The sequence below is a fragment of the Nelumbo nucifera genome, chromosome 2, assembly GCF_055504915.1.
Source record: "Nelumbo nucifera cultivar China Antique chromosome 2, China Antique-T2T, whole genome shotgun sequence".
In the NCBI taxonomy this organism is placed as follows: Eukaryota; Viridiplantae; Streptophyta; class Magnoliopsida; order Proteales; family Nelumbonaceae; genus Nelumbo; species Nelumbo nucifera.
In genome coordinates, this window is record NC_142650.1 from 55,806,597 (window position 1) to 55,830,511 (window position 23,915).

General features: G+C 44.8%; 2 protein-coding genes across 3 annotated transcripts; both read right to left on the minus strand.

Annotated features, from left to right (window-relative positions):
* Positions 1-519: 519 nt before the first annotated feature.
* LOC104586357 (auxin-responsive protein SAUR50-like) lies at positions 520-876 on the minus strand. The gene has a single exon (XM_010243558.1). The coding sequence runs from the start codon at positions 874-876 to the stop codon at positions 520-522; it is 357 nt and encodes a 118-aa protein (XP_010241860.1).
* A 2,597-nt stretch (positions 877-3,473) lies between these two features.
* Positions 3,474-22,527, minus strand: LOC104586331 (uncharacterized). Of its 2 annotated transcripts, none has more exons than XM_088899448.1 (3): positions 20,906-22,527; positions 5,652-5,743; positions 3,474-4,273 (listed from the first exon to the last, which is right to left on the minus strand). In XM_088899448.1, exons 1-3 carry the CDS (start codon positions 21,026-21,028, stop codon positions 4,096-4,098), a joined length of 393 nt encoding a protein of 130 aa, XP_088755574.1. In that variant the 5' UTR covers positions 21,029-22,527; the 3' UTR covers positions 3,474-4,095. The 2 variants fall into 2 exon arrangements, with proteins under 2 accessions (XP_088755574.1, XP_088755575.1); XM_088899449.1 differs by having other exon boundaries at positions 3,476-4,210; positions 20,906-22,507.
* Positions 22,528-23,915: the final 1,388 nt, after the last annotated feature.

Genomic DNA, 23,915 nt, shown 5'->3' on the forward strand with positions numbered 1-23,915 from the left:
CCATAAAATAAAGGTTCTTGTACCTTTATCAATCTACAAGAATTTACCATTTTTAACATAGGAATTGAAGTTTTAATGAGATTTGGTGTATTACTGCTGATATGATTGAATGTTTTAAATACAAAATTTATTTTTATCTTCTAAATTAATTTGAAAATTAAATCTGTCTTAATCGAATGGAGCAACCTAACCATTCTATCACAATGGACTAACCATTGCACCAAGGCCCATCCAAAATCGAAAAATAAATTTTAACACTGAAATATTCTTGAAAAAAAAAAGATAAAAAGAAAAAGGTATTATTTTGAGCAATCTATCAGAGATTGTAATGGATTGTAATGGCTTGATACAACTATGCTCACATTAATTACATTCCAAGGGGTTTCTTGATTGCATGTACATGCTAATTAATCTATATCTACCTAAGGGGTTTAATTTCTCTAGCTTCTAACCATCACTCACAGATCTGGACCATCGAACCAGCGGTTTGGCCAGCCGGTCCAATCACCCATCTACTCTCTAGCTCCGGTCCCTGAGAATTCTCTGCAGATCCTCAGGCCGGCAGGGTATGGCAAGAGCTCCCTTCTGGTTGAAGCCGAACTCCTCCTCTGCTTGCTCTAACAACTTAAGGAATTCTGGGTGAGAGAGATAAGCCAATTCAAGAACAAATCTCTTGGGTTGGTCGCAATCAACTGCGAGCACCACAAAATGCCCTTCCTTCACATCCTCGGGAAGCTCCATTGCAGCAGGATTCACTTCTTCATCAGAGACACCATCACCACTCAGTTTCTTTGGTGATGAGAGAGTAGCTAACTCCTTTATCTTCTTCTTGATCCTCCTGAGCATTACTATATGCTTAGTAGTCTTGGGCGGCATCTCTGCTGCAAGAAATGAAGGAACTGATGAAGAGAATTAATTAATATCGTTGGTTGTAGTGAGAGAAATGGGACTCCAGTGTAAGATTTATAGCTGGATGAAAGCACAGAAGAAGAGGAGAACATCAGACTTGTGCTAGATATTCTCTTATTAGACCAGTGCATGTGTATATGAACCTTCTGTTGGATACACCCATGACCAGTCACTGTAGAATTTCTTATTCTGGATGTATGGTGGGACTCCGGCTCACGTTGCCATGTTCCATGAGGAGAGAGAACTTTGGCTCTTATTAAATCACCTTTTAACAGTGAATTTAAGGCCACCTCTCGATGCCCAGTTCTCCACCACTCTTTTGCAGTCGAATAATCCGGAGTTTTATATTTCAGGCAAAGCAAACGCATAGACATCTGGTTTGTAGGAGAGCAATAGCTTCCCATAGGTAAAGGGTCAATGAATCCACCCCAAATCTGATTTTAGTAATGAAACCAAAACAATAAACGTGTATCCTTACTGATGAGCCGTGTTCTGGACTAGTCTTTATCAGCTTCAAGCAAAATGTGCGGACGACTAGCCGGCCGCCGGCCAATCTTGCTCATTAATCTAATTATCTATATACGCTCTTGTGCAATTATCAGTAAGCGGAAAAGTATGGACAGGCTCAATACAGATTTCTGAATTCCACTGTAACGCTAGATCCGGATTTCCCTCATTTGACTCGTCTTTTTCAATTGGAAGCTCACCCAAGCTAGCCAACAGTAGGGGTGTCAACGACCGGTTTTGGATTGAACCCAATCCGATCCAAATCTTATTAAATTGGATTTGGACGATCCATTATAATAATTATTGGATTGAGCCAATTCAAAATAAATTGATCCATATTTTTATTGGTCTGAATTAGGAATGAGGATTATTCGGTTAAAACTGAAAAACCTAACAGAAAATTCTAGTTTCTGTTTTTTCGGTTTGGTTATTTTGGTTTTTGATTAATTCGGTTCGGTTTTTAAATATTTTAGTTTCGTTTTCAATTTTTAGAATTAGAATTTCGGTTGACCGAAAAAAACCGAATTAACCAAACTTTTCTATGTAGCATGTAATATATAATATACAACATATTATATTTAATATATAATATAATAAAATTTGATTTCATAATATATATTTATATATTATATGTTATGATATATATATAATATATAATATAGTATATATTTTTGAAATTCGGTTTTAACTTAAATAACCAAAAGTTTCGGCTTCAGTTATTTCGATTTTCCTCTAATTCGGCTTCGGTTTGGTTTTCATTTTTCTAATTCAGTTCTTAAAATTTTGGTTTATTCAATTCGATTTTTAACCGAATAAACCAAATGCTTACCCCTAGTCTAAATTGGACCTAAACCAAATTTCCAACAATCCATGAGGCCAAACCCTTGTTCTATTTGAAACCAATCAAAATTGAAGCCAACATAAAACCACTTTTATGAAAGTAATTTTACGAAAGCACTTTTATAAAAATAATTTTATGAAAAGTACTTTTACGAAAATACTTTTACAAAAACACTTTTACAAAAGCACTTTTTATAGAAGTACTTTTACATGAAAGCACTTTTGTGAAATCACTTTTACAAAAGAAATTTTACGAAAATACTTTTTGTAAAAGTACTTTTTCAAAAGCACATTTATAAAAGTACATTTATAAAAGCACTTTAGGAAAGCACTTTTATGAAAGAACTTTTATGAAAGAACTTTTATAAAAGCACTTTTATGAAAGTACTTTTACAAAAACATTTTTATAAAAGCACTTTTATATAAGCACTTCTATGGAAATACTTTTATGAAAGTACTTTTATGAAAGAATTTTTACAAAAGTGCTTTTTCAATGCCAAAAGGGTATATTTTTGTCATATTCAGATTTTCTTCATTTAATTAATTTTTGTATTTTTTTATATATATGTCCTGTTTTGTATATAATTTTTTATATTTCATTCGGTTTGGATCCAATCCTGTCCATTTACATTTTAATGTGAGTCCATTTGTAAGTGAACTCACATTGGATTGGATCGGGTTAGCCCAAAACCAGTCCAATTGACACCTCTACCCAACAGTGCACAGTGGTTCACTAGAAAAGCTTTTGATTTTGTTTTCACTGTAAATCCCCTATATTGGTGCAGTAATTACTAGTTAAATGGAGTGTGTAATTGTTAGTGTGTGTGTGTGAGGGTAGTACTGGTTGTCATTTTTTTTTTTTATTTGAGTGAAGAAAGCAAAGGAGTTCATTAAAATAAAACCAACAATACAAAAACTAAGAAGCTAGGGTCTAATTAAGTCTTGACTTGCTACGACCGTAACGGATGTCAGCTCAATCCGAAGGAAATTATGCAGAAGCTTTACAGAATTATTATGAAGCTACGCGACTAGAAATTGATCCCTATGATCGAAGTTATATACTCTATAACATAGGCCTTGTCCACAAGGAGAACATACGAAAGCTTTGGAATATTATTTCCGGGCACTAGAACGAAACTCATTCTTACCACAAGCTTTTAATAATATGGCCGTGATCTGTCATTACGTGCGACTATCTCCACTATAGAAAGAAGGAACGAAAGATAAAATCCGATAATAAATACTAAAAACAAAAGAGGCTTTCTACATATGCATCGTCCAAAGCAACGATTTTTATCAGCTGTAGCAAACAAAGAGACTTCATAGAAGCCAAAAATATGAAGAAATAGATATGCCTATATACTATATTCTATGGATAAAGGATCTAATTGATAGAGGAAGCACCGTAAAGATCAATTGGCGAGGTCCTTGATCCAATCAGAGATTCCACTAGCATAAATTCTAGACTCTTTTAGTCCCCGCTTAGCCAGTAGATGGGCTACAGAATTACATTTTTTGTTTACATAAACAAAATCAACATTAAAATTTGTTGTCGCTACTTCAATATCTTTGCACAAAAACAAAAGTATCTGAAGCTTCATTGGAGTTCTTTGATGATAACGCTTGAACAATGTTAAGGCAGTCCGATTCCACTGAGATCAAGGAGTCTCCTATCCCTTCCAAGAGCATCACTCCATTAAGGATTGCTATAACCTCCGCCTAAATGGGGGACTATCCAGAAATCTTCCCAAAAGCAGCTGAGATCACAATCCTGGAACTATCCCTTAGAACTGCATCAAAACCAATCACACCAACCCACAAAAAAACTGCCATCCACATTTAGTTTAAATTCACCTGGCTTGGGCACTTTCCAAAATACAGCTGCTGACATTCTAGGGGCTTGAAAAAAAACTGCCATTCTTCTTGGGAAATCTTCTGCCTCTCCCTCCACATCCTGTAAATTACAGCAAGGGCATCTCTAGGCTCTGGATCAGAATTTTCAAAAATTTTTTTATTCCTGTTTTTCCATATAATCCACAACAAGAGGAAAGAGAAAGTTATAAGATCAATCTTTCTTTCTTTATCTTTCATACAATAGTCCAACCAAAAAAACAAACCAGTGAGAAAAGCTAATATAGTGTGGGCCCTGGTTTATTCTTAGGTTTAAATGGCTTCCAAACCACACCGCTTGAGCATGGCTACAGAAAAACAGACAATTCATTAGAGACTCAGTCTCCTGTAGGCAAATGGGACACCTATCATCAACAACGAGTCTTCTCTTGTAGAGATTCTCTTTAGTTGCTATAGAATTTTTGCAGCATTTCCAAATGAAACCTTTAATCTTTGGATCTATTTTTGCTTTCCAGATTTCAATCCAATGTGTTTTCTTGAACACCACCCTGTACCCATTGTTCCTGTTAGTAGCCCAGTCATGATTAGTGTTGTTATGTTAAATATTGCATAGTACCCGGATTTTATAGTATACTAAGCATTTAGGTGAAGTGTCCATCTCAGCTTGTCTTCCCATTGTCCCTCAGCTAGGTTTATTCTTTGAATATCGGAAGAAAAAGGCTCCCCAAAGTTCTCTACCATAAGCAGTTAAGCACTGAGTACCATCTTCTTTCCCCTTGCACCACAAGATCCTTGACCCAAATGAGGTTTGAGCTATTTGGTTTGGGGTCCACTATTCTAAAACTTGGAATATTGGGAAGCCATGGGTCCTCCCATATTTTGACCTGATTCCCCATATTAACTGCCCACACAGCTCCTTGTTGGAGAACTTCCCTAGCAGCAACAAGGCTTTGCTAGCCCCATGACCCGTTCTTAGGTAGAGCTGAATTCAGAAAATTTCTACCCCTTAAATATTTGCCTTTGATAATTTTAACCCAGAGGTTCTCCTCATTTAAACAAAGCCTCCATGTTTGTTTTGCCAAGAGAGCCAAGTTAAACTTGTAGGGATCCCTAAAGCCTAAACCTCCATCCAATGTGTTTTTACTTAAATCATTCTAGTTAACCCACTGAGGTTTTTTTTTTTTTTGCTTCCCCCACCAGAATCTTAATTGAATCTTTTTTATTTCATTGCACACACTCCTCGGGATCAGAAAACAGGTCATGGTATAGTTTGGAATAGCACACAACCTTCAGCATAACCTCTTTACCAGCTTGAGAGAGTAGAGCTCCTTGCCATCCAGATAGCAGTTTCTCAACTCTTTCAATCAGGAATTTGAACAGGGCATTTTTTTATTTTCCTATACTTGTTGGGAATCCTAGATAAATTGATGGGGTCTCAACCTTTTTTTTTTATTTTAAGGAATCTGGCCATCATTTTTTGGATCTTAGGGTGTAAGTTCTTACTGAAAAATAAAAAATAAAAAACCAGATTTAGAGAAGTTTACCTGCTAACCAGAAGCCTCTCCATAAAGTTTGAGAGTATCAAATAAGGTCTGTCCCTCCCCAAGATCTGCTTTAGTGAAGATGTAACTGTCATCTGCAAAAAAAAAAAACCAAATGAAAGACAATTGGACAATTTTTTGTGATTGTTAGGCCAGATATCTTTTTTGTCTTCACCAGATCTGTGATTTTAACAGATAGGACCTCTAAGCAAAACAAGAAGACGTAAGGGGATAGAGGGCCCTTTGTCTCAGACCCCTTTCAGGACAAAAATTTTTACTAGGACAGCCATTGACTAGAACTTTATAGAAAACAGTTGTGACACACTACATCACCCACTCGGTCCATTTGCTACCAAATCCCAATTTTTGTAAAGCTTTTTCTAGGAAGGTCCACTCCACCTTGTCATAGGCTTTACTCATATCGAGTTTAAGTGCCATTCATGGACTTTTTCCTTTTGTTTTCCTCATGGGCAACTAGGATATTATCCTGGATAAAACGGCCAGGTGTGAAAGCACTATCATTTTCACTAATCAGTTAACCTAGTAAAGGCTTTACTCTATGATGAAGGGTGATTTGGCATGACCTAGTAAGAAGGGGACACGTAGACGCGATCTGCTCGAGGGGTGACAACTCAGCCAAACAAACCCAGCCCGCAACATTCTAAGCTCGGATGTTCAGCCACCTCGGCCCAAAAAACCACCTTGACGTAGAAACACCTCGACACCTAATCCAGTTCAGGACTAAAGAACCAAAGTACCAGTTCGGAGCTAAAGAGCCAAAACGCCACGTAATCTACTCGAAAGGCCTCCCCAACGGACCCCGAATTTCTCGAATCACGATGAGACTCATCCTAGCTCTGCCTGAATCGGAGGTAGATGATAAACCTTATCAACACATTGCTCCCCTTCAAAAACGGAACAGATCCACACAGCCCGGAGATCCCGGAGCGCTTTCGTAAGGCCCACGACTACTCCATTATATAAGGACATAAAACCCCAAGGCAAAGGTACATGTGATTATTTTACTCACTAGCATTCAAGCACTCAAAGTATTCAGCTCGCATCCACAGTATAATACTGACTTAAGAATCGGAGCGACCTCGCCAGGTTATCTACCCCGGGTTCTCTGATCCACTATTTTGCATATTGGTCCAGCTCGTCGCACAATTGGAGTTCGGATCGTCTTCCAACTATGAGTATTTAGATTGCGCACCATCAATTGGCGCCGTTTGTGGGAATCGATCGAAAGGTCATCCCAACTTTAGTTACAATTTTATTTTTTCAATTTTCCCCAATGGACTCTTCCAGCAACACTGGAAAAAGTACCGAGATGAAGGTCACCGGGGGGCAAGATCAGCAATCAACCTTCCCCCAAGGTCCTACGGTATGCATTGGCCAGTTTACTATTCCTCTTACAGTGTCAGGAGTCCCGTCACTGTCCGTACCACAGGGCACTATGCAAGTGAGTGTTCCGCTTCCCCCAGTGGGTGCGACTTTTTCCGAGCCATCTGTGGTCCCTCCTGGAATCAGGCACTCCCAATTCCATGACCTCGTTCAGTGCGTCCGGACGATATAGATCCAGATGCAGTAGTAGCAGTTCCCACCACTACAGCCGAACCAGCAACCGATTCCACCCCAGCACCCAGGGTTGTGTCAGGGCCAAAACCCGAATCAGCCTGGAACCAGCCAAAATGTCAACCAATCCCCCCATCGGGGTGAGGGGACCTCGCAAGTACCGATTCCTCCCAGGAGTCAGGTTCCGTCCCGTGGGAGGAGAGACGGTCAGCACACTACTCCAGCCTCGCAAGGAAATTTTAGAAACCGGCCCGAGGATAGTCAGCTCAATAGGGCCAATTCGCCTCGACACTCCCAACAGGAAAATGATGTCTCGCGAGGAGATAATAACCTGCCCGGAGTTCGAGGTGCGAACTCGAGGCACGACCCCTCTGTCTCTCACGATAGCTAGTGCGAACCCCACAACCGAGAGAACCTAGCAAGAAGGAACCAGGATCCACCTCGCGATAATGTTCGTGGTGATGCCGAAATACTAGACCAGACCGAAATCAGTAGTACCAACGCCGAGCCGGTGAAGAAGCAGCGGCAGCGGCGCTCGACTAGAAATAGTCCGCCAACGAAGCCAGGCCAGCAAGCAAAGTGAGCCAAAGAAAATGAAGAAGTGAGCTCGGTGGCTACGAAAACTGCGCCTCCACTACTTTGCCGGTCATCTCCTCTGTCTCCCGAGCTCTTGGCAACTCCGATGCCGAAAAATTTCAAGGTGTCCCCGTTATACAAGTATGACAGGTGGTTTGACCCCAACGATCATGTGGATTCCTTCCAGTCTCAGATGCACCTAGCTAGGGCTGACGAGTCCTGCATGTGTGTGGCCTTCTCCACTACGTTTAGGGGGGTAGTCCGAACTTGGCTCCATCAAAAGTTGGTCCCAATTTTCCGATCTGTTTACTACGCACTTCATTACCAGCAAGAAGTGCCCGAAGTCGCAAGAAAGCCTTCTAAATGTGGTTTAGAGGGAAGGACAATCAATCAGAAGCTATATAAAGCGCTTCAATGATACTTGCTTGCAGATACCGGACCTCGATCCAGCGGTGTGACTCATTGTGGCAAAGAAAGGAATCACCCATAAAGAGTTCAAGTGGCACGTGGTAGCTAACAAACCGAAAGATATCACCGAATTCCTCAAGCTAGCAGATCAATTCATCGGTATCGAGGAGGAGATCAACCAAAAGTTCGACAACCCACCGCTCGAAAAGAGGAAGAGAGAATGAAGGAACGAGCAATGGTGGGCAGAAAAGAAAGAAAAGCAAGTCCCCGAGCAGGGGAAGAAGCAAGTCAAGAAGTCAGTCCCCCTCGCGCATCCACAAGCCAAGTCGGCGCTCCAGGACCCCACCTGTGGAGAGAACGAGCTATACGCCTTTGAATGCTAAGCGAGGAGAGATCTTAATGGCTACTAAGGATTCCTCATTCATCAAATGGCCTCCTAGGTTAAGGGGAGACCTGACAACAAGAAACCCGAATGTCTACTGCCATTTCCACCGAAATCATGGACACAACACGGAGAATTGCAGGAATTTCCGCGACGAGATAGAGGAATTTATCCACCAAAGGTACCTGAAGAATTACATATCGCGAGAAGAGAGGGGCAAGCAGACCGACAGGAGGACCAAAGGAGGAATGGCCCCAGGGTCAGCAAGCAGAATGAGCAACCACCGCGACAATTGCCAGAGGAAAGACCAGTCCGCGCGGTGATTAACATGATCACCGGCGGGTCCATCATCGCCGGATGTACGTCGACAGCTAGGAGGACCTCAGTCCGCGAATTGGAGAACAAAGGTGAAAACCCGCCAAAGCGACCTTGGCTCGAAGAATCGATCTACTTCACTGAGGACGATGCGCGTGGGATCCAGTACCCTCAAATGATGCTTTAGTGGTGAAGCTAAAGATTAACAACTTCGAGGTAAAACACATCTTGGTGGACTCAGGTAGGTCAACAGACATACTCTTCAAAGAGACCTTTGACAAATTACAGTTACAGCAAAGCGACCAGAAACCGGTAGATACGCCTTTAATAGGGTTCCGCGGCGAGGAGGTCAGACCTCTTGGTCGAATCACAGTACCCGCGGAAGCTGGCACGTGGCCAAACATTATGCGATTCAAGCACACGTTCCTGGTAGTCACGACTCCCTCCCCCTACAACGCAATAGTAGGTCGGCCTATCACGCATGTTTTACTGTTTTACGTGCGATAGTATCCACTTACTACTTAGCGATGAAATTCCCAACTGATTACAGAGTGGGAGTTGTGCGAGGTGACCAGCTCGAATCCCTCAAGTGCTACGTGGCTGCCTTGAAAGGAAAAGCAAAGCTGGCAGAGGATGTCGAGCTCGAGCAACCAGTGGAGTATACCGACGAACGAGCTGCCCCGAAAGAAGAGACGGTCCACATACCAGTCTCTATCGTTGAACTAGCCAAAACTCTTTAGATCGGTGCCTCTATCAACGAACCACTTCGAACCCAACTAGTAAGTTTCTTACTTAAAAATTTAGATGTTTTTGCTTGGTCCACGGCAGAGATTCCCGGGATTGATCCAAAAATTACAACTCACAAACTTAATACCGACCCTTTAGTCAGGCCAGTAAGGCAAAAGAAACGCAACCTTGCCCCGGAACGTTGGAGGGTAGTCGATGAAGAGGTTGGGAAGCTCCTAGCAACGGACTTTATCAGGGAAGTCCATTACCCGAGCTGGGTGGCTAACCCGGTTCTGGTGAAAAAAGACAATGGCAAATGGCGCATGTGCGTCGACTACACCAACCTAAACAGAGCCTGCCCGAAAGATTGCTTCCTGCTGCCCAAGATCGATCGCCTAGTGGACTTAACCTCAGGGCATGAGTTGCTGAGTTTCCCGGACACCTATTCCAGTTACAACCAGATTAGGATGGATCCCGCTGACGAAGACAAGACTGCTTTCATAACTGAGCTCGGGTTATATTGTTACAAGTTCATGCCCTTCGGATTGAAAAATGCTAGGGCAACATTCCAGCACCTTGTAAATAAGATTTTTGAGCCGTTAATCGGCAATAAAGTAGAATGTTATGTTGATGACATGGTCGTGAAGACCCAGTTTTCAAATTCTTTGTTGGATGATTTAAAAAATGTTTTTCAAATTTTACGAAGATATAACATGAAGTTAAATCCGAATAAATGCATCTTCGGAGTCACTTCGGGTAAATTTCTAGGCTATATAATCAACCGACGCGGCATCGAGGCCAACCCAGACAAAATAAAAGCGATTCTAGATATGAGACCACCCCGGAATATAAAAGAGGTCCAGAGGCTGACTGGCCGGATAGCCGCCCTGAGCCACTTCATGTCTAAATCGGCAGACCGGTGCCTACCCTTTTTTAAAGCTATAAAAAAGAGCAAGGACTTCGAGTGGACTGAAGAACGCCAGCTCGCTTTTGACGAGCTAAAATATTACTTAGGTACCGCCCCAGTTTTAACTCGACCCTAAGAAGGGGACGTGTTAAAACTATACCTTTGCGAGCGATGAAGTGGTTAGTTCGATACTGATCAAAGAAGTAGATCGAGTTCAATGACCCATCTACTATGTAAGCAAAATTTTGCAAAATGCAAAAACTAGATATCTGGAGATCGAGAAAATAGCATACGCACTGATCATAGCAGCCCGAAAACTTCGCCCGTACTTCTAGGACCATACTATCGTTGTTCTCACCAACAAACCCCTGAGACAGATTCTACTCAAGCCCGAAGTGTCTGAAAGATTAAAAGAGTGGTCCATCGAGCTGAGCGAATACGATATCCAGTATGAGTCTCGACCAGCAGTCAAAGCTTGTCAAGACTGTTGGAACAGACCAACAGAAGGCAGTTAGTCAGTTTTACAAGAGGAGGCCACATCAGCTCAACTAACCAGCCACTTGTAATAACTGCCATCCACTTGTAACAACTGCCATCCAATTGGATTGTCAAGACTGTTGGAACAGACCAACAGAAGGTAGTTAGTCAGTTTTACAAGAGGAGGCCACATCAGCTCAACTAACCAGCCACTTGTAACAACTACCATCCAATTGGATTGTCAAGACTGTTGGAATAGACCAATAGAAGGCAGTTAGTCAGTTGTACAAGAGGAGGCCACATCAGCTCAACTAACCAGCCACTTGTAACAACTACCATCCACTTGTAACAACTGTAACAGTCAAGATTGTAACACTATAAGTAGTAGAGCAGAAAAGGAATAGGGGAGGACTCTTTCAGCATTAAACTCTCTCCCTCTCTCTCTCTCTCTCTATCTCTCTCTCTCCTTCCAAGTATTCAGGAGGTTGGCCCCTCGAAGAGACCTGAGTTAGGCAGGTTCCTAACAATTTGGTATCAGAGCTAGCATGACCAACACAAGAAACACATCAGTAGACACCCGAGTGGATCAGATGGAAGTCGAGATCCATCGAATGTCTTCAGATCTCAAGGAAATGAAGGAAAGCTTCACTACTCTCCTCCTTCGACTAGAGCAGGGGGCAACGAACATTGACAGAGGAAGCCAAGAAGAGCGCAACAATGAAAACAGCCACAGAATAGGGGCGGCAAAAAGAATGGCCAAAATCGACTTCCCCATCTTCTCAGGCGGCGACCCAACTCTCTGGATTCTCAGAGCATAAAGGTATTTCGATTACCATGAAACACCGGGGCAAGATAGGGTAGCTCTAGCTTCTGCACATCTTGAAGGGGAAGCCATCCTTTGGTTTCAATGGTACCGAAGGGGGCACCCTCGCCAAACCTGGGCAGACTTCACCGATGCCATGACTGTCCGTTTTGGGTCATCTGGGTTCGAAGATCTTGATGAAAATTTGGCAAAGCTGCGGCAGGTAGGATCAGTAAAAGAATACCAAATGGAGTTCGAAAGGCTAGCCGTGAGAGTCCAAGGGTGGACGGAGAAGGCATTGGTGGGAAACTTCGTCGGCGGCCTAAAAGAAGAACTGCGACTGGAAGTGAAAGCGATGCAGCCCACTTCGGTCATCAATGCGGCAGCACTAGCAAGATTGTACGAGGACAAGTTCAATTGAGCAAGAAAGGTGCAGCGACCATGGGGTCCAGAAGCAAGAAGGGAGCAAGAAAGGACGACAACACCAGACAAGGAGGAAGGAGTACTGGGCCCAGGCCCACTGGTTCCTTTCAAACGGCTGACCTGGGCAGAGATGCAAGCCCGCAAAGATAAAGGTCTCTGTTACAACTGCGAAGAGAAATTTGAGTCGGGCCATCGCTGCATCACCGGTTGTGGAGAATCTAACCCAGGGTGGGAAATACAATCCAATGGCACGCCTGAAATATCCTTACAAGCCCTTACGAGACTTGCGTCCCCTCAAACAATGAGAGTTGCAGGGCTGATTCTAGGACGCCAAGTGTCAATCCTCATAGACAGTGGCAGCTCCCTTAACTTCATAACTCAAGTCTTGGTGGATAAAATGGGACTTCCGATGCAACCAACAACGACCTTTACAGTTCATGTGACCAACGGTAACAGCCTATCTTGCAATAGCATTTGCATGGGCCTACCACTAAAGATTCAGGGTCATCAGTTTGCAGTGGACCTATATCCTCTCCATCTCAGTGGAGCAGACGTGGTGCTAGGCATTCAATGGTTAAGGCAGCTAGGACCCGTGGTCTATGACTAGGCCCGTCTCACCATGGACTTCACATTAGGAAACTCTACAGTCCATCTACAAGGGCAGACATGCAAGGGCCCAAGGCCCATCAATCTTGCAACACTGACAAAGCAAAGAGGAGACCCAAATCAGCCCATATTCATGCACATGGACTCAAATTTTCCTACTTAGATCTGCAATCAAATTTCCTACATTAGACCTTGAGGGCAAGGTCGCTCTAAAGGAAGGGGGGTTGTCAAGACTGTTGGAACAGACCAACAGAAGGCAGTTAGTCAGTTTTACAAGAGGAGGCCACATCAGCTCAACTAACCAACCACTTGTAATAGCTGCCATCCACTTGTAACAACCGCCATCCAATTGGATTGTCAAGACTGTTGGAACAGACCGACAGAAGACAGTTAGTTAGTTTTACAAGAGGAGGCCACATCAGCTCAACTAACCAGCCTCTTGTAACAACTGCCATCCAATTGGATTGTCAAGACTGTTGGAACAGACCAACAGAAGGCAGTTAGTCAGCTTTACAAGAGGCCACATCAACTCAACTAACCAGCCACTTGTAACAACTGCCATCCACTTGTAACAGCTGTAACAGTCAAGATTGTAACACTATAAGTAGTAGAGAAGAAAAGGTATAGGGGAGGACTCTTTTAGCATTAAACTCTCTCTCTCTCTCCTTCCAAGAATTCAGGAGGTTGGCCTCTCGAAGAGCCCTGAGTTAGGCAGGTTCCTAACAAAGCTCAGGTGTTGGTGGATTTTGTAGCAAAGTGCACGTTCGGCGTAGCGACCCTCGAGTTGACGGAGCTCGCCCACACGACGGAAGCATCAACTAGTGCGGCGCCAGCCCCAGTCAGAATGGAACCGACCTGGAATGAGGAGCCCTAGATCCTCCACGTCGACAGCTCGTCCAACCAGCAGAGGAGCGGTGCAGGACTGATAATGTACGGCCCAAACGAGGTGAAGTTAGAGTATGCTCTCCGGTTTGGATTCGAGGCGTCAAACTACGAGGTAGAATATGAAGCACTCATCGCCGGGTTAACCTTAGCAAGGGAAATGAAAGCAAAGCACCTCATCATATGCAGCGACTCACAACTAGTGGTCAACCAAGTCACTGGTGAGTATGAAGCTCGTGACCCCACTATGGCAGCTTACTTGGCCAAAGTCAGAGAGATCATGCGCAGCTTCGTCTCCTACTTTATCAGACAAATTCCAAGGTCCGAGAACGCTGAGGCCGACGCCTTGTCACGTCTAGATAGCACGAGCAACAACACTATGCGACCCACTCGGGGGGGCAGAAGAGGTTGCTCCCGTGTCACAAGCGGAACTGAGCTGGATCGACCCACTCGCGAGTTATCTGCTCCACGGGACCCTACCTGCAAAACGCAATGTGTCTCGGAGGGTAGAGTGTCAGTCAGCCAAGTACGTCCTCATAGATGGACAGTTGTACAGAAGATCTTTCACGCTCCCTTACCTACACTGCTTGCAACCCTCAGAAGCTGAGCATGTACTTCGCGACACCCATGAAGGCTTGTGCGGTGGACACTTGGGTGGCAGAGCCCTCACACATAAAGTGTTAAGGGAAGGCTATTATTGGCCCACAATGAAGGCGGATGCACTCGAGCTCGTCAAAAAGTGTGACAAGTGTCAAGAGGCATGCCAACATCCACCACCGACCTGCTGCTGATTTGAAATACCTCACCAGCCCGTGGCCCTTTGCGCAGTGGGGAATCGACATCCTTGGTCCTTTCGCACTAGCAACAGGGCAGAGGAGGTTCTTGGTTGTAGCAGTAGATTATTTTACGAAGTGGGTGGAAGCCGAACCCATGGTAACGATCACAGCTCATAACATACAGAATTTCTTCTGGAAAAGCATAGTAAGCCGCTTTGGACTACCCCAGGTGCTGATATCCGACAATGGGAAGCAGTTCGAAGATGTTAAGTTTCAAAACTGGTGTGCTGAGATAGGAATTCAGCAAATCTTTACCTCGGTGGCACACCCCCAAGCGAACGGACAAGCAGAAGTAACTAACAGGGCAATACTTCACGGATTGCAGGCTCGCTTAACTAAAGCCAAGGGATTGTGGGTAGACGAACTGCCTAGTGTCCTTTGGGCCTACCGAACTACTATCAAGACTGTGATGGGTGAAACCGCCTTCAACCTCACGTATGGCACAGAGGCGGTGATCCCGACAGAGATCGAGGTACCACGTTACAATTGGAGGCTTATGATGAGGAAACAAACGATGACAAGCTCCATACCAACCTGGACCTGGTAAAGGAGGTGCGAGACCTAGTTTACATTCGGACCGCAACCTACCAGCAAAGAGTAGCTCGGTACTATAACGCCTAGGTCAGAAAGCGACAATTCCATGTCGGCGACTTGGTTCTTCAGAAAGTTATGGTACCTGAACCCGGCGTAAGTAAGCTCGGACCAAATTGGGAAGGTCCATACCATGTAAAGCAAGTATTCGAGGAGGGTACATACGAGCTCGAGACTTTGGAAGGGAAGCAGGTACCTCAAGCATGGAATATTGATAACCTAAGAAGGTACTACTTATGAGCCCGCGACTCCAAGGCAAAATTTGTCTAAGTCTATGCGACCACTGAACTGACCAAAAAAGACGACCGACTGAAGAGAGAACCGTGAGTCACTCCAAAAAGCCTAAGGGCTACGATGCCGAGCTAAAAGAAAAGACCTCGGCACTACGATAAGTCCTAGTTGCCTCTTCGGCATAGGCAGATAAGTCCTAGTCGCCTCTTCGGCATAGGCAGACGAGTCCTAGTCGCCTCTTTGGCATGGGCAAACAAGTCCTAATCGCCTCCTCGACATAGGCGCAACGATCCTCAATCGTCTCTAAGTAGCCCGTGCATAGACAGGTCGGGTATATACCCTACAGTGTCTATCCACCTTGGCGTACAACATAAGGTTAATTCCACCTGGAGTCCAGCTCGCCAGTCTGGCACTTCAGAATAACCAATCGCCTCTAAGTAGCCCGTGCATAGACAGGTTGGGTATATACCCTACAGTGTCTATCCATCTCGGCGTACAACAACATAAGGTTAATCCCACCTAGAGTCTAGTTGGCTAGTCTGGCACTTCGGGATAACCAACACTTAGGAAATTTTTTTACTTAGAAAGATTTTTGCACAAGATTTTTTGAATCACTATATTTCATTAACAAAAAGGTTTCGAATACATGGTTACTATAACCGAGCTCGGAGGCCCGGGACATACACTAATGGGGGCGGGGGTCCAAGAAAAGAGGCATGTTTAAACATCAGATCTGCCAAAATCACCTCCAGTAGGTAGGTCGGTCTCCATGTGGTCCTCCACAGCATCCCGGCCTGCCTCCCTTGACGGTCTCGCCTCGAGAAGTTCGTCATCGCTTTCTCCCTCGGAGGAGTCAGGTTCCTCGTCAACTTCCTTCGCCATCTCAGAAGTAATGGCGGACATGGAGATAGGTCCGAAGTCGAGCTGGGGAAACTTCTACCGCATCAACCACTTGCAGAGCTTGAAGCCCGACCGGTACGAGCTAGAGCCATACTCGACCTGGAGGTCGTGAAACTCAGGGGACTCCTTGAACTCCTTGATGGCATGATCTCTTTCTTGAAAGTAAGTGAAGGGGCAGGTTACTTACCACCATACAGTAGGAGGTTGCCCTCCCTTCGAGCTGACTTGTTGGCATGTTAGCCCACTCTGCTACCTCCGCAGGAAACACGGCATCCTTGCTCTTAAGGAGCTCAAACCTCGGAGTCATTATGCTCTCCTTTGCTGAAGGGGGTTGAGGCTCGGGCACCGAAGTACCTTCGGGCTCGCGAGGCGGGGTCCCCTCATCCTGATCCTCGTCCAAGTCAACAACCAGGGGCTGGGGACGGACCTCCTCCCCTGGGAGCTCAGTAGAGGGTGCCTCTGGTGCCACGACCTCGAGATCGACAGGAATCGAAGAGGAGGCCTCCTCTCGATGGGACCTCTTCGAAGCCTCTCTTCTTCCCCTTCTGAACACTCCTTAAAAGGTTAGCGGCGTCAACACCCGTCATAGCTTCTGCAAGAGAGAAGAAAAAGAGTTAGTTGCGAACTGAAGTAAGTGCGAAAAGGAAAAAGGAGAAGTAATGTGTGTGCCGAGGTGGAGGCCTACCAGGAGGACTCAGCCCAGCTCGTACAAGCTTCTCCTCGGCCAGGAAATCTTTCATCTCAAGGCCGAGGTCCCTCCAAGAGTGGATGACCGCCCTATCTCTGCATCCAACCTCACCGCGGGGTCCTTAATGGCCACTCGCCAGTGAGTCGGGAATGGCCATCCTTCAGGATTCCGAACAAAGAAGTACCTCCTCTTCCAGGCCGATACCTTGTTCGGGTTATCGAACAGGACCTTGAACCCAGAGTGAGGTGAGATATAGTAGCTCTGTCGGGTGTCCCCATGCAGGAAAGAAGAGATCTTTTTAATGGAACAAATCGAGCTAAAGATGTCTAAAGTAAGAGGTCGGTTATACTCGTGGAAAAGTGAGATCATACCAACAATGGTACGAATGGACTTCGGGTGTAGATGGTCAATGGTGACGTTAAAGAACTTAATGATTTATACGATGAAGGGGTGGAGCGGGAAGCGCAGCCCAGCTACGAGCTGCTCCTCAAAAACCGCAAGTTCGTTATGATCGTGAACCCAAGGGTACTGACCCAAAGGAATGCTGAAAACAAGGGTGTCGGGGACACGGTAACGAGCTATCAAGGAAAGCAACCTGTCCGAGGTCATCGTGGAAGGGCCGAAGTTGTTTGGATTCTGACCTCGAGTAGAAGACAAGACCCCCTCTCCGGAGTCCGGCCGCTCTACCTGAGGTTTGGGTTCCCCAAGCCGAGATGGCCCGACGTCAGGTAAAGACATTTCTCCTAAAAGGTTTAAAGAGGAGCTCTCTAGCGAAGAGCTGGCCTCACCGACGGGAGTCGAGGACCGCACCTCGGCACCCCCAAGCTCGCTAGAGTCACTAAGTAACCTATCTATGCTAGCACAAGACATATTGGACAGGAAAAGGAAAAGGGAACAACTAGTGAAAGAAGACGAACTCACCAAAGAAGACGATAACGACCTCAGGCACAAGGGAAAGAATGGCGAGCTGAAGGACTCCGATGCGATCTCAGGAGAGCTCAGTTACACGACTTATGGCGAAGGTAATGGGCCCTTCGTCCCCCTATTTATAGTCCACCACATTCGGAAATCAACGGTTGAGATCTGTACGATCCGACAGCTCCCATGAAAACCGGCTGCACGCAACCCGAGGACAAAACCGGTTGAGCGCGCCCTTTGGCGTCCGCAGAATTTATAAACAGTGTGACGTCCGCGCGTGGTCGAGACACGATCTGGGTCATTTCGTGGTTAAGCCAGATGATTGAACAGGTTCGACCAGCGGTTCGCCCTTCAAGTCGCCTAGACTTTGTGCCAAACCCACCTAGACTCGTCATGAACTCCCCGCACCGGGTCGGGACCCCTGGCACGGGGAGTGGGGGGGCAATTGATGAAGGGTGATTCGGCACGACCTAGTAAGAAGGGGACACGCAACATTCTGAGCTCGGATGTTCAGCCACCTCGGCCCAAAAAACCACCTCGACGTAGATACACCTCGACACCTAATCCAGTTCGGGACTAAAGAACCGAAGTACCAGTTTGGAGCTAAAGAACCAAAATGCCACATAATCTACTCGAAAGGCCTCCCCAACGGACCCCGAATTTCTTGGATCACGACGAGCCTCATCATAGCTTTGCCTGAATCGGAGGTAGATGATAAACCTTATCAACACATTGCTCCCCTTCAAAAACGGAACAGATCTTATCCGCACAGCCCGGAGATCCCAGAGTGCTTTCGTAAGGCCCACGACTACTCCATTATACAAGGACATAAAACCCCAAGGCAAAGGTACGCGAGATTATTTTACTCACTAGCATTCAAGCACTCAAGTATTCAGCTCGCATCCATAGTATAATACTGACTTAAGAATCGGAGCGACCTCGCCGGGTTATCTACCCCGGGTTCTCTAATCCACTATTTTGCAGATTGGTCCAGCTCGCCGCACAATTGGAGTTCGGATCGTCTTCCATCTAGGAGTATTTAGATCGCGCACCATCACTCTATTCTCAAGAACCTTTACAATTATCTTATAAACAATATTGCACAAACTTATTGGCCAATAATGGCCTGCTGATTCCGGATTTTTGATTTTTTGGACTAATGCAATGTAAGTTTCATTAAATTCTCTAAGCAGTTTCTCTGTTGAGAAAAAGTGTTTTACTACCCTAGTCACATCAGTACCCACAAAAAATTTGGGTAACCATCTGAGCCAAGGGCGTTCCTTGGATCCATTTGAAACATAGAAATCTTAATTTCCTCTTAAGTTACTTCTTTCTCCAAATTTTCTCTATCCACCTCATCTAGCATTGGTTCCACACTAGAAAGCATATCATCTTGGTTTCTAAACCCAGAGGATTGATAAACTGCACTGAAGTGATTTTCTAATTCTATGGATATTTCCTCCCTTCATCAATCCATTCTCCTCTATTGTTTTTCAAATAGCTGATTCTATTTCTAGCTCTCCTCCCCTTTGTAATAGAGTGGAAAAACATAGTATTTTTGTCCCCATGTTGGAGCCAATTCACTCTTGACCTTTACAACCACATCATCTCTTCTCTTTTGAGCCATACATTTAATTTTGCTTCAACCTCTTTAACTTTCCTTGCATTATATTCAGGATCCCGCTTTCTTGATTCTTCTTGTAATGAGGTTTTTTTTTTTTTTAATTCAACTATTCTCTTTTGGATGTTTCCAAACACCTCTTTATTCCAAATTTTACGATTTTGAGCCAAATTTCTGCATTTTGCCCCAAGTTTAATATGGTGGGAGCCTTTCTGCACAGGTCTCCAGACTTTCTCCAGAATCCTAATGAAATCTTCATGGTCAGTGTCCACATTTCTTCAAAGCGAAAGGGTCTTTTACATTTTCTCCTCTTGACTTCAATGTCTACAATCACTGGAAGATGGTCTGGTCCTAGAGTGACCAAGGTCCTTACCTAAGCATTTGCAAAACAGCTCACCCATTGGTTATTACCCAGAGCCCTGTCAAGTTTAGCCCGAATAAGCCTGCCCCCTTCCCTTTTGTTTGTCCAGGTAAATAAAGGCCCACTACTAGGAATTTCTTGGAGCCCACACACATCCAAAAGATCTCTATACTTATGTAATTTACTGTCACTACAATTTCTCCCTCCTTTTTCAGAATTGAAGAAAATCATATTGAGATCTACACACATCCAAGGACCTTGAATTAGTTTTTGCCACTCTCCCATTTCTGCATAAAAAAATTCCTCTTGGCTCTCTTCGGCTCACCATAAATAAAAGTGTAGTGCCACACATCATTTCTATGGGTTTCAAAACACACATGTATAAAATATTCATTTGCATAAAGTACCTTAGTCACATCCTCTTTCCAAAACAAAGCTAAACCACCACTTAAACCCCTAGCATCCACCCCCCAACATTGCCAATCTTTGAGAAATTTCAGTTTTTTCTAACTTGTAATAATGAATTCTTTGTTTCTATTAAGAATACGCAGTCAGCTCTTTCTTTATTTTGGGTTTCTTTTAAAGTTCAAATTGTCAACGTAGAGCCCACTCCCTAACAATTCCAGCTCAATATTCTCATTTTCTACCCGAGACCTATTGTGGGACAGGTCGCAAAGCCCACTTATTTTTAAGTTGAACTGTGCTATAGAATCTAAGGTACTTCTAGAGTTCCCTCCCTCAAGTCCCAATACCCTCCCTTCCCTATATTTTTGTTGATTTTTCCATTTTCCTTATTTTTCCTGGTTTTGGTAAATAACTTCATAAACTAGCCTCCCTTCTTGAGACTCCTTTTTCATCTAATCCCTTTTTCCTCTTTCTTTTTTTCCACATCTGTAGTAGTTTTTTATCAATTCCTTTCTCAAAATATTTGCATTTGTTGTTAAAAGGTCAGAGATAAAAACACATTCATCTAGATTAGAAAGCATAGCATTCGAATGCATAGAAATAATAGAGACAATAGTAGGCACATACCTCATCTGATCTATGACTACCCAAGCAGTTTACAGTTCCTGTCTCAGAAGATTCCAATTCCATATCCGTAGCTAGCAACTCACCCTTCGATTCCTTCGACTGCACCCCCATCAATATCTTCATTTTCTAACAGGAAGTCTTCAAAATCAATGCCCTCTCCAGGTGAGTTTTCTTTTTCCATCAACCATTCCAGATTCGACTCAGTTCTGATATCTTCTCGGGTATCTCTCTTTTTGCCCATCCCCGATTCATGTTCGGCTAGGTCCCACTCTCTGTTTCCACTTCTATAATAACTACCCCTTCATTCTTCTCTCTTTTGTTGCAGACAAGCCTTCACCATGGGGTCTTTCCCTTTCAGGCTCTTTTTGTCATAACACGTCACTTGAATTTGGTCACCCAACCATGCACCTATCACCCCTCCTACTTCTCCTACTGCCACCTTGTCAAAACCTGTTCACTTAGCCTAATTCTGCCTCCAGAAACTCTCCATCTGATTTGACGTTGGCATCATTACCTCTAACCTCGAGCTCCCCCACCTGTAACCGTCACTTCCTTGACCGTGTTGTCTTCTTCCTCAAACTCAGTTAGCTGGCATGACTTCTCCGGCAAAATAATCAGTCGAACTGTCCCCTCAGACAGGAAAAGACTCCTTAATCCAGAACTAAGGTTTGGCGCCTCTTGAAACAATCCCCTTCTGCATGAGTCAATGCCTTTAAAGCTTTTGTTTCGGTCCTTGATATGTGTCAGAGATCCCATTCCTGCACCTCTAATTTCAACTAACTTTAGCATCTCCATACCTTCCTGACCACCCAGTTGATTCATACTCCTCTCCTCTGTTGTCCTTCTAAACCTATTCTCGCTTCAAATTGGGCCTTTCTCTCTCGTTGCTTCAATATCCGTCCTTTGAGAGTTTTTGAATTTAAAGTCTTCTTTTTCTAGTATTTCTCTTAGAGTCATCCCATATCTCATTTTTCCTTCTTCAGCTTCAAAGGTTTGAGCATCCAACCTCTTTGTAATCTCCTCCATTGCCTGCGCATTTGAGACTTTTTCGTAGTTTATCTCCTCATGGCCTATAAGGCCACATCTAAAGCAGAATAACGGCAATCCTTCATACTGAAAATTGTACCAAACTTTCTCTCCCTCTTCGTTTACATCGTAGTTTCCCATCGCCAGTGGTTTGATCACCTTAATTTTGACTCTGATTCTGAAGAAATGACCCCACTGTGGTTCCTCTTCTTCTAATTCTTCCTCCTCTTCCCCTTCCAAGCATCTTTTTTTAACTGCTTCGCCAGCTATCTTTACCAGTTTTGCTTCCCATTCCCAGCACCGCTTGTCTACAAGTACATTCAGGATTCTCACTATAATTAAGAGCTCATCAAAGACAAGTTTATCTATCGAGACATTTGGTACCCATTTGTTTAGTAATAGCGGGTACCCATTTACTAGCCATGGCTTTTGTTCCAGGAATAATCTCAAATCTTTCTCCATAAAAGTGATCCATAGTATTTCGTTTTCTAACCATTTGATTTCATATTTAGAGTCAGGCTAAAAGTTATGAACATGCTGAAAGACTCCATGTGCATTCATTCTCTTGTCTGCCATTACTTTCCCATACAGATCTTTCCTACATATGTTTTGCAGAGATTTTAACTTTTGCTCCGAGTGTGACCTCCATTAAAGTCACTTTCTCCCCTTTTCAATGGAGAACTTTTGGAGAGCATGCAGCTTCGATTTCTCAACCACCGACCTCAGCTATCTAAAGTGATGATGCACAATCCGGCCGGTCTTAGCTGTCAACGATCTTGCCTCTGAAATGAGTGGCAGGGGACCTGAAACGGAACGGAGGGGGTGAATAAGCTCCGGGGAGAACCCGGCGTAAGGGCTCCGAAGCTCAAGTTAGAATCTTTCAAAGGCAAGATAAGCCAGATAGCGCAAAGTTAGCATACATCCTTCTTGGGGGGTAGGGAGCCTTTTATAACCACCTCGCGCACTCACTTCCAGGCTTCTGTCAGATCGGGCATGATTATCTCTGAGCTCCTGCCAGTTCGGATGTCATCCCCTCTGGCCGGACAGAACCGCCACTGCTCCTTTTGTCGGAGCCGTCTCTGCGGCTGGTGACGACGGTGGCAGGTGGCGGTGGCAGGAGGCCGTTTGAAGTGCGGCTGTCAAGCGTTAGATCCCAAATCAGTCAGGTGCGCCGCCCTTGGATACGGGCGTCTTCGGTGTCAAGTACGTTTGGTCAGTCTGGTGTTTCGGAAGCGAAGTGCTGGAGTGGCGAGCGAGATGAGTCTTGTGTTCGATTTGGGGAGTGTTCCGAGCTGCCATGGGCCAGCTCAATTCACGGCCTTGTGAGGCTTAGGACCTGAGATAGTTCGGGCTCCTTGTAGGGAGCTCGGGTTCTTAGTAGGGAGCTCGGACTCCCAGTAGGGAGTTCAGACTCCTAGTAGGGAGCTCGGGTTCTTAGCAGGGAGCTCGGGCTCCTAGTAGGGAATCCGGTCTGGTAGAGTTCGGGCTCAATAGTGAGCTTGGACTGTTGGTTACTTTCGGTGCTCGTTTTGGGCGCTCTACTGCCTCGAGCTGCTTGCTTTTTCCACGTGTCGGGTGATTGCGAGGTCGGGCCAAATTTCCCTTCATCAATTGCCCCCCACTCCCTGCGACAAGGGTCCTGTCTTGTCGCGGGGAGTTCGTAAGGTAGCAGGAGGATTTTGGTCCGTACTGAGGGCGCTCGCTTTAATTTGATTTTCAAAAAAGGCGCGCGTTTGGGAGATGTGACGATAGCTATTCGGGAGTCGTGCTGCAGATGCTTTTATTGCGAGGAGACGTGCGCTGACACCCTGTCAGTTTCGAGAAGATGCGTGCTGACGCCCATCATCTCTGACAAGACGTGCGCGATGCCTCGTCAGTTCCGGAAAGACGTGCGCTGGTCAGCTTCGAAAGACGTGCGATCAGCACGGCTGTGGGCCGTTGGATTGGCTTCGATCTGGACCATCGCTTTCCGGCCGTTGTGGAT